The sequence below is a fragment of the Parus major genome, chromosome 1, assembly GCF_001522545.3.
Source record: "Parus major isolate Abel chromosome 1, Parus_major1.1, whole genome shotgun sequence".
Taxonomy (NCBI): domain Eukaryota; kingdom Metazoa; phylum Chordata; class Aves; order Passeriformes; family Paridae; genus Parus; species Parus major.
The window spans coordinates 3,713,516-3,728,024 of NC_031768.1; the positions used below are offsets into that span (position 1 = coordinate 3,713,516).

The 14,509-nt window shown below is 40.5% G+C and overlaps 1 protein-coding gene across 1 annotated transcript in view; it reads right to left on the bottom strand.

The window, feature by feature from the left end:
* Nucleotides 1–14,509, bottom strand: part of DSCAM (DS cell adhesion molecule) — a 439,426-nt gene that overhangs the window by 138,440 nt on the left and 286,477 nt on the right. The window contains exons 10-11 of the mRNA XM_015625504.2: nucleotides 9,954–10,073; nucleotides 7,101–7,274 (exon numbers count right to left, since the gene is read on the bottom strand). Coding sequence (XP_015480990.1) covers nucleotides 7,101–7,274; nucleotides 9,954–10,073 — 294 coding nt within the window. The remainder of the gene's footprint in view (nucleotides 1–7,100; nucleotides 7,275–9,953; nucleotides 10,074–14,509) is intronic.

Here is a 14,509-nt window from a genome sequence, read left to right on the forward strand (position 1 = left end):
CAGGCCCAGGCTCTGCTCCAGGCCCAGCAATGGCACCAGAGCCACGGGCAGGGGCTGAGCCCAGCAATTCCCCCTGCACAGGAGGCACAACTTGTGCCCTGGGCAGAGGAATTGTGAACAGTGACAAGAATTGAGGAAAAGGCCTGAATCTGATCCAGGGCAGACTCAGGCTGGAGATCAGGGAAAAGTTCTGTCCCTAAAGCGTGCTGGGGCACTGAGCAGGTTCCCAGTCTGGTCATGGCCCCAAGCCTGCCAAGAAGCTCCAGAAGCATTTGGAGAATCTCTCTCAGGCACATGGTGCAGCTCTTGGGCTGCCCTGTGCAGGGCCAGGGCTTGGACTGGATGATCCTTGTGGGTCCCTTCCAGCTCAGGATTCTATGATTCTAAACCACCAGTAAGAATAATTTCCAGAATATTTCCTCCCAGCTAAGAACATTTTGGAATTACTGTTTATTGCACCCGAGCACAGTAGGGTTTGAAGAATCGTGCCAAATACAATAAATGACATTTGTCCTTTCTCAATGATGGTTATTATGAATGGATTATCTGTCTAGCTGGTATCAATCCCTGCCACACCACCATCTCAGCTGAAGGAGTAGATCAGATATTATTTTCAAGTCTTGTTTCAGCAGTGTTCAGAGACAGAGGAGCTGCAGCCCTGATCTGAAATGATCTCTGTGGCACAGAGTTTTCTGACCCCAGTTGGCCAAACCTGGACACAGAGTTCATTGCAATCTGAGAGCCATGTAACACCTCTGAATAAAGTGATAAATTAAGAGGACAAGAGAAATATTAATGTTGAGGAAGGAGAACATGCTAAAGTACCTGTAGATTTTATAGTACTAATCTGTTCAAGAAAGGGAGAAAATAAAGCGGCAGCTTCTGAATCCCATCTCTTTCTAAAAGCCATGAAGATGTGAAGACATTTGGAAAGACTATATCATCACTATTTTCTTAAACTGATTATTTTTCAGGAAAGCCTCAATAGTCTATACCCACTATGAAAACTTCTCCAAAAAGAAAACTTCTGAAAACAAACCTCACCCATGCTCCCTTTTGAATGTTGCCATTTAGGCATCAAAAAGCTGAGAGAGACAGCAATTTTTGGGGGAAAAAAACAAACAAAAAACCGCAATAAATATGATTCTGTTGATACAGCAGAGTCTGTGTGCACTTTGTGGGAGAAAAATCCGCTTTACCTTTCTGCTGGCAACATTGCTGTGCAACCAGACTTGAAGAGAAGAAAAAGAGCTGCTATATTCTTGCTCAAAAAATATTTATTAAAAAATAAAAAGAAAAGAAAGAAAGAGAGAGAGAGAGAGAGGTTCTTACCTCTCCTTTTCTCCTTAAATGAGAGCATTGCAAAGATTTGCATACAAACCCACTTGAGTATTTTTGCTGCAGCACATCTGGCAATTATCTTACAAGAGAATTGCCACGGGCTTGGCGTTACCCAGAGGAGCAGGGAGCATTTGAAGGCAGGGAAGAAAAGGGATATTCCAGCCTTCTACCAGCTACCTTGAACATACTTCATGTTTAATTTCCCTCTGTTGCCAGAGGCACTGTGTTGTTATGACAGCTGATCTGCCATGGAATAGCTGTAAAGGAAAATCAACAAAGGATCGCTCCAGCGATTCTCGGCGCAATTTATTGGGGCTCGTGTCTGGCGGCTGCCGCCGCCTGTCGGGGTAATGACACATGATGGGTGATTAAAGTGCAAGTCCCTAAATCAAAGCTGTGCCAGCAGTTTGAAGAGGCAGAAAACAGCATTTAGAGCCCTGTTACTTTCTCGTTGTGGGAGGACCTCATTAGGTAAAAAATGGGCTGTTTTGTTAACAAGAGGGAGCGCATGCATCCAGGGAGATCTCTGCTGGTTCCAGGATTCACTCACAGCATCTTTTAGACTGTGCATTTCATGAAAATAAACCATTAGAGTCATAGAATCGTGGAACAGTTTGGGTTGGAATGGACCTTAAAGATCATCGAGTTCCAACTGCCCTGCTATGGGCAAGGACACAAAATTAAAACATTAAGTTCATCACCACTGACTTGGACGTGGAGAGTTCATTCATAATCTCATCTTTAACACAGTTTTCACCTCTGATTGCCAAGAAATTGGTGGTAAAAGAGGAAGAGAGCTGCCAGTCATGAGGGCAAGGGCAAAGGTGGGCAAGGGCAGCTCACCAGCTCAGTAGAAAGGAATGACTGGGACATGAGAGGAGTTGCAATTCAAGGAAATTCTATTTTGTTTTCTTTGCCTTTTCCCTACTCTTTCATTCTCAGGACACGTGCAAGCCATCTAGCTAGACTTTTTTACCAATTTTGGCTAAATTTGTCCATTTTACAAAAGTGTACCCTACTGGAGATAACTGCAAAATAGGGATGAAGAATCAAATAAATGAAAAAGCCTTTTTTAAAAAAAAGAAAAAATATGGCAGAATGTCAGAAGGGAAAAACAGTAAATCAGGGCACATGAAAAGAGAAGGGAGCTTTTGTCTTGTTTTGTTTTTTCCACAGAAAATAGTACTTACAGACCATGGGACTGTGAGAAAAATGGAGCAAAGAAAGATTAAGAAATATCAAAATAACTGGGCTCAGGTGAATTTGACATAGCATTATTGCTGTCCTTCTTACAAGTGTTTTTTGGAGGTATTAGAGACAGTGATTTTAAGCTTCCTTTACCACATATCATGGATAATCTATCTTTGCAAATGTAGAACAGGCAATGCCACCCTTCCTGACACCTTGTGGGATACATGCATTTTAATGAGAAATTGGCTTTTTATACACAAACAAAAGTAGCAGTCGGGCAGATCTCAACATTCCTGTGCTCTCAGCAAGGAATTATTTTCCCAAAGACTAAAATGAGCATTTAGAGGCACCCTGGTGAGGAGAGCACAGTGAGTTCTCCATCACAGCTTGCTGGCTTTGCTGCTGGTGTCGCAGCAGAGCAAACTCATTTGCCTGGTCACGTGGAAATTGTCCCTTTATCCTGCCTGGATAAAGCTTCACAGGCAGAGTTTTCCATCCATCTCAATAAACAAATGCTGCAGTGCTTCAGCCATATGGTGCAGCAACTGTTAGCTTGCAGTGGAGAAAAGAGCTCCACGCCATTCAGTCTCCATCCATAAGCATCTTCTGGGTTTATTTGTCTCTGTAACCAATGTTCTATTTTACTTCTTTTGCAGTAGAGTGTGTGATTGAGGTCTCTTTGCTCCAAGAGCTGTCTGAAGATGGTGAGAAACAAATCTGGCCTAGAAGAGGTCATGGTCAACATTGGCAAGCAGCACTGTAAGAGAGGCAGAGGCAGCAGAAACACAACCTGGTGCAGGAACAGGTTCCACGTTTTACCAGTTTTACCAGGCTCCCTTTCCCCACCAGCCTCTTCTCCTGTTATCCCATCTGCTCTTGTCATAGTCAACAATTTTTAATTTTTAATTATTTTTTTTTAAAAAAAATAGTCTCAGTGGTGTAAATTGGCATTAAAAGAATTAGCTGGGATTAGCATGTTCCTGCTGGAAGGAGCTGTGGATCTGACTGACAGCTTTAGGTTTATGTATTAAACACATATAGTGCCAATAGCTAAGAAGCATATTTGAAGGGAAAGTGAATGAAGCAATTCTGTTTTCTTGGCAGACAGGATTTGTTGGAAATGTTTTGATGATCAGATTAAAACTTGTTAGGTTCCACACTGTCGAGAAAAAAAGTGATAGATTTAAGAAGGGGCAGGGCTAACGTGGTTGCCTCCAACAGATTATTTACACAGGAACATGAATTCCTTAATGCAAGCTTGCTTTGCAGGAGGTAATTTCTTCAGGATACCATTCTATCACATTATATATAGCCCCTAAAGTGGAATTAGGAAGTGTGACATTTATTCAGAGGAAGACAGGCAGACAGTCCATTTTAAGCAATCATCTCTTTCCCTGTGACTCTCAGGCAACCTTTAAATAATTTTAGTTCTTCCCTTCGTGTTAAAGGCTCATTATCCTTTATAGAAATTCTTCAGAAGTCTTCTCATGCCAAGCACCAGGAGTCATTTCTCAAGACAGCACTGGATTCCTTGTTCCAGATCTCTCATAACTTTCTAATATTGTGTGTCTTAGTGAATATGGAATTTGGGAACTACTTATCTTTGAATCACAAGAAGAGAAAAATTCACTGGTCATGATTTTTATGTCCATCCCTTGAAAAGAAAGGGAGAATGATAATAGCTGCTAAATGAAAATTTTCTGCACTGTGGTTCCTGATTCAGCATTGATGCTGGGAGCTTGCTCTTTTCACATTTCTGATGGTATTACTGCAGCCTCTTTCTTTTCCTCTCTTTCTTTTCTTTTTTAATCTTTCTTTTATTTTTCTCTTTCTTTTCACTCCATTCTCATGCAGCCTCCCTTCCACTGAGAATTTGGATCAGTTTCTCTGACAAGAAGGTGTCACTCCACAAACACTGAGGCACTAAATAAATGTATATCTGGAATTATTACAATTTCCCCCTTAGCACTTAGAGTTTTTTTAATCAAGCCAAGCTGTTTTGTAGCTTAACAGAGTTTTCACTAAGAAAAAAATTTAGAGGTAGGAAGTCATGGAAATAGATTAAATCAGTTTTCATCCTGCCCACTTCTGAACTACAGAACCAAAATTTTCTTACTTTTTTGACAACAAAGATCAACATAAAAATCTAATTTTTTTGTTTGGGTACAGGTGACAGTGGAAATCCTGGAGGACTAAAGCATCAGCTCATTTAAGAGATTTTTAAATAAAATCTATGAAAGGTTAAACTTTATCCAGCAGTGTTACTAACACAGTAGGCAAAAACTTCTATGAGAAGTGGAAGAGAAGAATCTCCTGAGCACTGGTGGGTTTATTTCCAAGTTCAGTGATGCCATCAGTGGTTAGCACCTGCATGCATGAGGTATCTGTGGTACAAGGAATGAGAAGTGAAGGAATTAGGTGTGAAGGGATTGCTGCCATGTTTTTCTTTCTGAGGGCCAGTCTAATTTCATGATCAAATCCAAATCCATCTAAGCCACTCTGCTTTTTCTATCAGATTTGAGCTACTGCTCTTAGATAACCCATAAATAGACTGAAGGGAAGTCAATTTGTCACAAGGAAGCCACAAAAATATTCATCAATGCTATTCCTTGTTTAAGTTTTGGAGGCTGTTTATCACTTACCAGCTCTGTCACCCAGAAACTACTGCATGGGCCAGGTCTCACCCTCTACCTCTGCCTGAAGAAGGCATTTAGGGTGACCTTGGGGAGAAGGATCAACTAATCAAGAATACCATGAGTTTCATGAAGTAAAACCAGGATTTTTATCTAGATGAGAACTAGACTTGAGGACCAGGGGCCAGGCTTGAGGGGAGAATGACGGATCCCGAATAACCACACAGAAAAAGAAACAGTGAATGACGAGAGAGATCAAAAGCAAATCCAGGCCCTCACTTTGGAGTCACTCCACCTGACCAGGTGCAAATATCATGAGCCAAAACCACACCACCAGAACAGGGGATCCAGCCATAACTGCAGCCCATCTCCCCAGAGCATCTTGTCCTTAATGAGTGTTTGATGGAAGCTAAAACTCTGCCCCTTCCACGCTCACCTCAACACCCTTGCAGTGCTCTCTGCAGCAGCCACGCTGGAGCTGGACTGGTGTCAGTGTGGGTGTGTGAGGGGCACAGGCTGCTCCCTGCTATCTCAGAGCCAGAGGGGTTTTCATTAGATTCAAACAGCAGCTGGCTCCCCAGGGAAGCTCCTGCTCTTACTTGATAAGGGATGCTCTTTTATCACACATGAAACTGCATGCAGTGATCAGACAGGCAGCGTGCACGGCTGCCAAGCAGAGGGAAGCTGGCTCTTGGTAGGATATTGCAGCAGTGCCTCGCTCCTGCTATTGAAGATTGGCCCAAAAACAGCCAGTTATGCAAACCTCAGAAGCTGGAACTTCTACCAGCCCACAGAAAAAATGTCCAGTTATTATACTTGCTGGAGAGGTCATCATGTTGTTTTTTAGGAGATGAAGTCGCTACGGTAAATTAGAGTGGAGGGGACATCTGAGATACTGGGACTTGCAAATTTTTGACACTTAAAATAACTTAGTTATTAATTCTGAACAACAAACAACACCCTTCAACCTAAACATTAATTGTCTAAAGTGCACTCTCCAATAGAAAATAAATTCTATTTTTCTTCCTTTCTGAAAAAAAAAAAAAAAATCTTTTTACTTTCAAGGGCAAAACTTTTTCAAGGTAATTGGCATCCCAGAACTTCAAAGCATTCTGTAAATCTTCAAAAACCCTACAAACATGAAAGTACATAGTGTGGTAACCTCCTCCAGTACTGGTCTGACAGGTCATCCAGGAACATTTGGCATGCTGATATGTCAACAGTCTCTTTTTAACTCCAGTGAGAGAAACTATATTATCTCTACAGCTTTTTCTTTTTTTTTTTTTTCCATGTATTTCCTCTCTTTTTTAAACTTTGTTGATGTTTCAAGGAATTAAAGCCAACTTGCACTTCAAAACTGGACTGCTTTTGTCTCTTGTGCCTGGAAAGCAGAGGTAGGTTGAGCTTCTGCAATCAGATGGATTTTCTGAATATTACCTGGGCAAGTCAAAATAACTACTGTGGCTGTATCTATAAAATCTTAAGAGTATGTTGTAATATCTTGTGGTATCTACTTATAGTAATTGTACCTATAGTTTCCACCTCTGATATATTGAGAATTTATTATCTTTTTAATCCACATGTCTTTCAGCTTCTGAGATTTATGACAATTGCTGTGGGTATTTCTCCTTTGTTACTATTTTTTTACTCCTGACCAACTTTCTTACTTTCCCTTCATGACTCAGAGATAGCTTTCAGACCTGGTACAAATTTTCTTTCCTTCCTCCACCAAACAAAGGTTTTTATTAACCATCCTAACTTCCAGGTTCTACCACACACAGCCAAAAGCCAAAATTGAACCAAAACCCAACAAATCCAACCTCTCCCCTCCCAACCCCCTTCCCTTCCCTCCAAACTGAGGATGCAGTAAAACCTTTCATTGTTTTTTCACTCAATGGCAATATCTGGATCACAGAGAAGCGTTTCAGTTCTTACTTTTAACAGTGAGGTACATGGACTTGCTGACGTCTGCTCCCACATCATTGCTGACCTTGCAGAGGTAGTATCCACTGTCTTCCTCCAGCACATGTTTAATCAGCAAGGAGCCGTTTGTCAGCAGCTGGATGCGACCGTTCAGCGCGATCGGCTGGAACTGGGGAACCCCGGCACCTGGAGCAACAAACCCAGCAAAAATGGTTAAAAAAGCATCTCATATATTTATTTTTAACAAGGAACAAGCTATAGATTCCTGTTCCTAGAGGCTCTGTGCAATTAAAATGGCTTTTGACATCAGCAGAACGAGCAGAATGGTTCTTTATCCTAACTGAATTCATTGCATGAAAAGAAGGAGGGCTTGTGGAATGCAGCAGCAGCAATAATTTGCCCATATTAAAGGGGCAAAAGGAAGGGGGAGAGAGGAAATGAAGACTTTCAGTCCTTTCATGGGTGAAAAGGCACATTTGTTGTACATTTAGAGGCTGATGAATTATTGACAATTACAGCTGAACAGTCATGGCAGTATGCATCCCTAATGCAAACAGCAAATGAATTTCTTATGACTGAGAGGGATGTCTGTTGGAGTAAACATGGCACTCTCAGGGGACCTCTAGGACCTTGTTTATGAAACCCTGGATAACATGGAAAACCACATCAGTGACTGTTCCTCTTGTTTCCTCCTACAGCTGATGGACTGGTGACACAAAAAAATCTCTGTTCTCCCATGTTTACAGCCAGTATTTATTGAGACTATTAAAAAAACCCTCCAAAAAAATCCACAAAAACCCCTAAATGAAACAAGTAAAGCAACAAAAAGCTCAGATCACTGATCAGACACTTTTGGCAGCACTGCAGAAATGGAAGGTCCATAAAAACGGGAAGCCAAAGATTTTTGTATCATTTGGTTTTAAGAAAGAAACTACTTTTCCTTGGAAATAAGGTAGTGGGTGATTTAGGGAACAGGAAACAGGATCCTGCTGTACTGTCACCACAAACTCACGTTCCTCCAATGTTAAAGACTCCCTAAATGTATATTAAAGCACATTTCTTGTAACAAAGGGGTTTACAACATGCTTTGGCAGCAGGACAGGGGATTTTCCAGGGAAGTCAAAAGTTGGTTTTCTTCAATGGAATTCTCTTACACCACTTTCTGTACACAAATTTAATATTTGTCAGCATTTATCACTATAAACAGTTGGCTGAGTCAACCCAGAAGGAAATAAGGTGAATAAATATTATGGGGCATTATTTAGTGTGACATAGTGAGCTAGAACAACCTATGAATACAACATTTAGACTATTAAAAAAGAACAGACATGCATATCAAAACCACTTTTAGCCCTAGAAGAGTTTTGGGAATTTATGGCTATACTGAAGGTTTGGTTACCAATACTATGAACTTAAAAATGTTAAAATGATAATGTTTTCATAAAAAAATTCAGTTGCCATTGGTGATTTTTCACCCATTTTATATGCATGTCCCTTTTTCCTTTTGCCAGTTTTTTTTCTCTACCAAGCCATTTTTCCTGTGATTTAGTTGGAATGCTCATTTGTGCTTTACTAACTGTAGATGCCTGCTGCTGATTGCCCACTCACTTCCTGTGCTTCTTCACATGAAAAATTGTGGGAACAATTTAGCGTTCACAGAAAGGAAAGGGCTGATACTCCTGAGGACAGCTGCTGGAAAAACAGGGAAAAAAAATTGTGCAGCGGTTTGCAAAGCGTTCTTAATCTTCACACGTGTTTTTACTGCTACTGCAGCCAAATTGAGCAGGAGAGAATCTTATCCCATCCATCTGCATGGATGAGTCTGAAAGGGGACATCCAACTATTCTATCATTCCAAGATGGGTTATTTATCTCCTCACAGTTAATTACAGCTCATCTAGCTTGGCTTGGCACCCTCCTTCAGCACACAAACAGAAGAAACCAGAATTATCCCTTTGGGCATTTTTTTCAGAATTAAAATCCCACATACCACTGAGATTAATGGAATTTGGAACTCAGAACCCTTCTTGCAACAAACCATAATCTGTCAATAAAAGCACAAATAGTCTTTAACATGAACATTTCTCTCACCCTTTTTTCTGCAAATACAATTTGGACTTAGATCCTAAGAAAACCAAAAGTGACATGAAGGATTACATAGATTTCTTCTCGTCAGCACCTCATTTTGTTTTATAAGGAGTTAACTCATTTAGATTGTGTACAGAGTTTGCAGAATGTGTTTTTTTTTGCTAAAGCCTACCAGAAGACAACTGGCCAGAAGATGCAATCTATCAGACAGCACATTTTAATTAAAAAGCACTCAATTTCCTATGGTTACTGAGGGTCAAGTGGGGCCACTTTTAATGCTCTGTTACACGAGGAGAAAATGTTAAAGCATTATGTAAAGCTCATACTGAATTACTGCTTATGCTAATGCTACCTGACCTTCCTTCTTTGCTGAAAAGATGTGATTGGCCATGTTATCATGAATTTTGAAGCAGGGGAGAAAATAAAATCAGCCAAATGCTGCTGGTGAACCTTGTGCTGAGGTTGTTCCAATTAAAGCTGTGTCTCTTCTCTCCCAGCCATCCCTTTCATCCCTTGCCTGCTGAGGCCACAGCTGACACAGGCTCACAGGCACAGCCAGGACATCTCCAGGGCACAGCAAAATTCCATCCAGCTCAGCCCTGTGTGGGCCAATGGCCAGCACTCTGTGATTTATGAGGAATAAACCACGGCTGATCTGTCCCTTACTGGACCCGGCTGCTCCCTAGCAACTTGGAGAATAAAGCAGCAATTTAGGGGTGAGTGGGATGTAATTAGGGCAGAATTAGCCTGTCCCCAGTGGTCACCATGGGAATCCTACCTTTAGAGTACTTCCAGACGATGGTGGGAACGGGATAACCCTCGGCAGAGCAGTTGAGAATGACGGCTTTTCCATAGATCCCGTCCTGGTCGCTGGGCTGGACCACAAACCTGGGGGGCACTGTGGATGGGAAGGGAGCAAAGGCAGCCATGAGAATTCCAGAAATTCATTTGGTATCTCAGAATAGCAGAGCAGTCATATACAGAATTAAAACATTTCATAGCGAAAAACAAAAGTTAAAAGCAGTTTTTTGCTGATCCATGAACACACTGAGGTTGGTTTTAGCAGATAGTTCACTTCCTGTACAAAATCTTGATGTATTTCTTGCCAGACATGACAAATCACTGGTCCTTACAGGATACCAAAATAAGTTTATAAGATCTCTCCATGGGAGAGGTTAAAAACAGAGTAATAGATAAATCATATTATTGTGGACAGAAAATAAATGCTTTCCACTGAAGGTAGGTTTGTAAGATGTCTAAGAACAGTTGAATTTTTCCATTTGATTTTTATAACACTGAACTAGCAAGCTTTAGAAAAAAGAGAATGAAATAATTTGATATAAATTACCTTAACAATAATGCTTTTATTAGCAATCAAATCACTTCATATTAAACTGAGGCTGTTTGAACCATAATTTCTGATGGGACTTTGCTTTCCAACCAGCCAGAGAAATTGAAAACAAATCTTATTTCAGTGCATCAATGTACACATATTATTAAATTTATTCCAAAGTAGCATAAAACCACTGCAGTGAGTCTTCCACATGTACCTATTTATACATAAATAAAAGAAATGCTGCTTATCTCAAGGAAAAGCTCTACATGTTCCAAACACAGGTACACAGTGAAGAAAACAGCTTGTGATAATGTTAGGTCCAAAAATTTGATATGAAAGCCTGATTCTAAATGTCAAAGTCTCAGTAAAACCTACACATTGGCAAAAACATGAAAAAGAGGCTAAAAGTTGTGAAGATTGTGGAAAATCCCATGAAAATTTTGAATATTAAGTGTTTAGTGGTTTTATTAAGGTCAGTTAAGGTCACAGAATTCTGTCGACCTCCTGTTCTTTGGTTCAGAACATGAAAGTGTAAATATCCAAGAAAAAAAAAGTAAATGAATTGTGTTTTTATTCTACATGTTTTTCATTTTGTCATTTCTCACAGGGCCACAGAGAGTGACTGAACATGTGACAGACTATTTTATTCTCAAATTTTTATTTTTTTTTTTACTTGAGTTCAGCAACACACTGATATCTAAGGCAGCACAGGAGAAATCCTAATAGTTCCTTGCTCTCCTCATCCCACTGTAAAATTTGAAGCCTCATAGATTCTCCAGGTCCAGACAGTGCTGAATTTGTCTGAAGGGTTGGAGAAAACTAAACAAAGGACCCAACCATCCTTCCTTGCTCTGATCCACCCCACGAGCTGCCTCTCCAAAAATGCCAGAAATTAGGAAAGGAAGTCTGGCAGAAGCTTGTGAAGCACAAGAAAATGAAGGGGAGCTCAGGGGGGGACCTCACTACTGTAAATATTTTCCCTGAGGCCTGAAATAGTTATTAATGCCATGAATATAGGACTAATTATCCATCGAGAAAATCTGTGCAGCAGAAACACAGCAGAAGCACCAATGCTCTAATATATGACCCTCAAGTTTTTTCCAGCACAAACACTCTCATAATTCATGCAAATATTAGCTCTCATTGTGCCAGAGCATCCCAAGTTTTCCTGGAGGAGAAACAGGAGCTGCCAGTGTTGGTGTGGGCAGGACAGCTCAGAGTTGAAGGTCTGTGGAAATTCTCTCTGTGGGTTCAGAGACTCCTCCTCGAGCCTTCCTCCCTGTGCCTTCACAATCCACACTCCCCTCCAGCTTTCTCTTTCCACATTCCTAGATAGAGTTGCTTTTTAAAAAAGGACAACGATCCTCTGGAGGGCAAATAATCCCCGTAGCTGGACCTTTTCCTCTCTGAATCCCACGGCCAAAATGAAAAGCTGTTTATTGCCTAACCACGGGAAAGCTGTTTGGAACACAGCTAGAAGAAACAGAAGGAACCAGCAGTGATAGAGGCAAGGGATACCTCTACCACAAAATATATTTACTGCTGACAAACACTCTGGCTTTCCAAATCATTTATTATAGGCTATGTTAATTCACAATAGGTAAACACAGAACATGAAATCCCAGCAGCAGCGGCTCTGGGCCATCACCCATCCTGTTCTAATCATTTGCTCAGAGAAGGCATTTGCTCCAGCAGCTCCTTTCTCACTGTCCTGTGTTTGTCTCATCCCCAAACACACAATGAGGTATTTTCCAAGGCAGGTGGAAAGCACAGTTAGTTGCACAAATAGATTTGATTTTGTACGACTTGGCGCGGTGGCATCGGCTTGTTTCACCTCGGTAGCTGTGAGTAAATTTGTGTTTGCAGCTTCTGAAAAATCAATTACAAGCTGCTTATCCATAAAGAGGGATAAAAAAGCCAATGCAAAACATGAACCCATCATTCTTTCAGGTGAATGATTATAGAAGATGCAATGGAGTGACTGATAATTACTGTCCTCTACCACTGAAGAGGGTGAAGAGCAGAATGCCTTTCAAAATCTGTCTTCCAATACAAAGTTTCTGTAATTTGTTTTATTTCCCTTCTCTTTGAAAAGCATTTTTTATATTCTTCATTTGCTATGGATGACACTGGCAAGAAATGCTAAATTTTCAGGAAATTGTTTTATTAAATGAGTGGACATATGCAGAAAGTGCTGGAAAAAGTTAAGCAAGACTGCTTAGTATAAAATAAATGCAATCAGTCTTTAAAACACTATTTGAATTAAAGTTATCTGCCAATACACACTTTTTGTGTAATCCCATTGGGCACATAAAGAAAAAAAAAGGGATGGATACCCAGAGGAAATATCCTTTGGGCTTTTCTGTGGAAATTCTGCCACATTCTTCCACATCTTTCAATAACTCACAAAGATATCAGTGATGTGTTGTGCCTTTAACACTGACAAATCTGAACAAGGCTTTTCACCACATCAATATCACTGTATTTTGGGTATGTATAACACCTTTTGCTCAGATATTTTTGATATTGTCAATTCTAATTATTACTTTCAGTAGAGAAAAATACTAGAGTGGTAACTGCAGAAATTAAATATTGCCCAGGTCTCAGGCGTATCAAAGAATTTCCTTCTTTGGATCCATAAACAACTTGAAAAACTCAGCCCACAGTCAGTAATAGAACCAGTTTCTGTGTTCAGTAAAGCTTTGGACATCATTTAGGACTGGTTATAAAAATGCCAATTGCTGCTCTGGTTTTGAAGACACAAACTGTTTTCACTAAGACTTAAGACTGCCAATAGAAATCTGAAGAGATGCTACACCAAAATAAAATTACTCATTCAATGACCTTTCAATTGTTTCTGTATTGCTGTCTAGGTAAAGCCACAATATTTTTCTTCTTATATAAATGATGAAAAAACAAACAGAGCAGACCTTTACATTTTTCTTCCTCCTTGCTTGTTTGCTTCTCAATTTTATATCAATTTAATAACTTGTTCTGTGCTATGTGCTGTCATAGTTAAGAGCACAGTTCTGTTAAACACTTGTTCTAGATTTTGATTCTTAGATTTAGATGATAAAACTACATTAATTTTTTGTTATCTTCCAGGAGATCATTAGCCCTTAAAGAAAATATTCTTAGCAAGAACTTAACCAAGCTAATTTGCCTGATATGTTTGAGTTAATAGAAAAAAGTAAACAATTAGTTCCTCCTCTCTCTTTAGTTGTAGAAGTGTGAGACTCTGCTCTTTTAGAACTGAAACTCTGAAATTGCTCACGAATGTGACAGAAGAGTTCTGCTTTTACCATCCTCCTTGTCCCAGCTGCACAGCTTCTTGAGCCTGTGAAGGAGGGCATTTAAAATTGCTTTAACAGTGATTTTCTGTGGGCTCCCATTTCATGCAGCCCACAGGTGTGTGATGAGAAATGAGCTGTTGAATTGTTTAGGGTGAGAGTCATCAGTTGACAGATGCAAACACATTAATGGACTCAAAGGAGTTGAAAGGTTAAAAAATAAAGGTTAAAAGGATTTAAAATACCTAAAAAGCGTTTTTTTAGTCAATAATATGATTAACAGTCTTTTCCTGAGGGAAAACAAAAGATGAAGCAATCAGAAGAGGGTTCAGCACCCCCCAAATCCTTCTCCCAGGGCTGCTCCATCTTTCCACCCCCAGCCTGGATCGATCCCAGGGATTCCCTGACCCAGGAATCATCACTTGGCCTTGTTAAAGCCCATGAGATCCCCGTGGTCCCACATCCACTCCCTGATTTAAATTTGCTCTGTGAAAATGCAGGAATCCCTTCTGACTGTGCCAGGGACCAGATGCCCAACTCTGGGTTCCTTCCTGGACCTCAAATCCACGCCAGCCCTTCTGGCTCCCAGGTCCAGTGATCAGTGACTCTCTGGGGAGCAGTTCTGGAGCTGCTAACACCAGCTCCTCTGCTGGGCTACTGGAGTGAGTTAAGGAATAATCTACGGCATTGGCCCAGAACGCAGCGTTT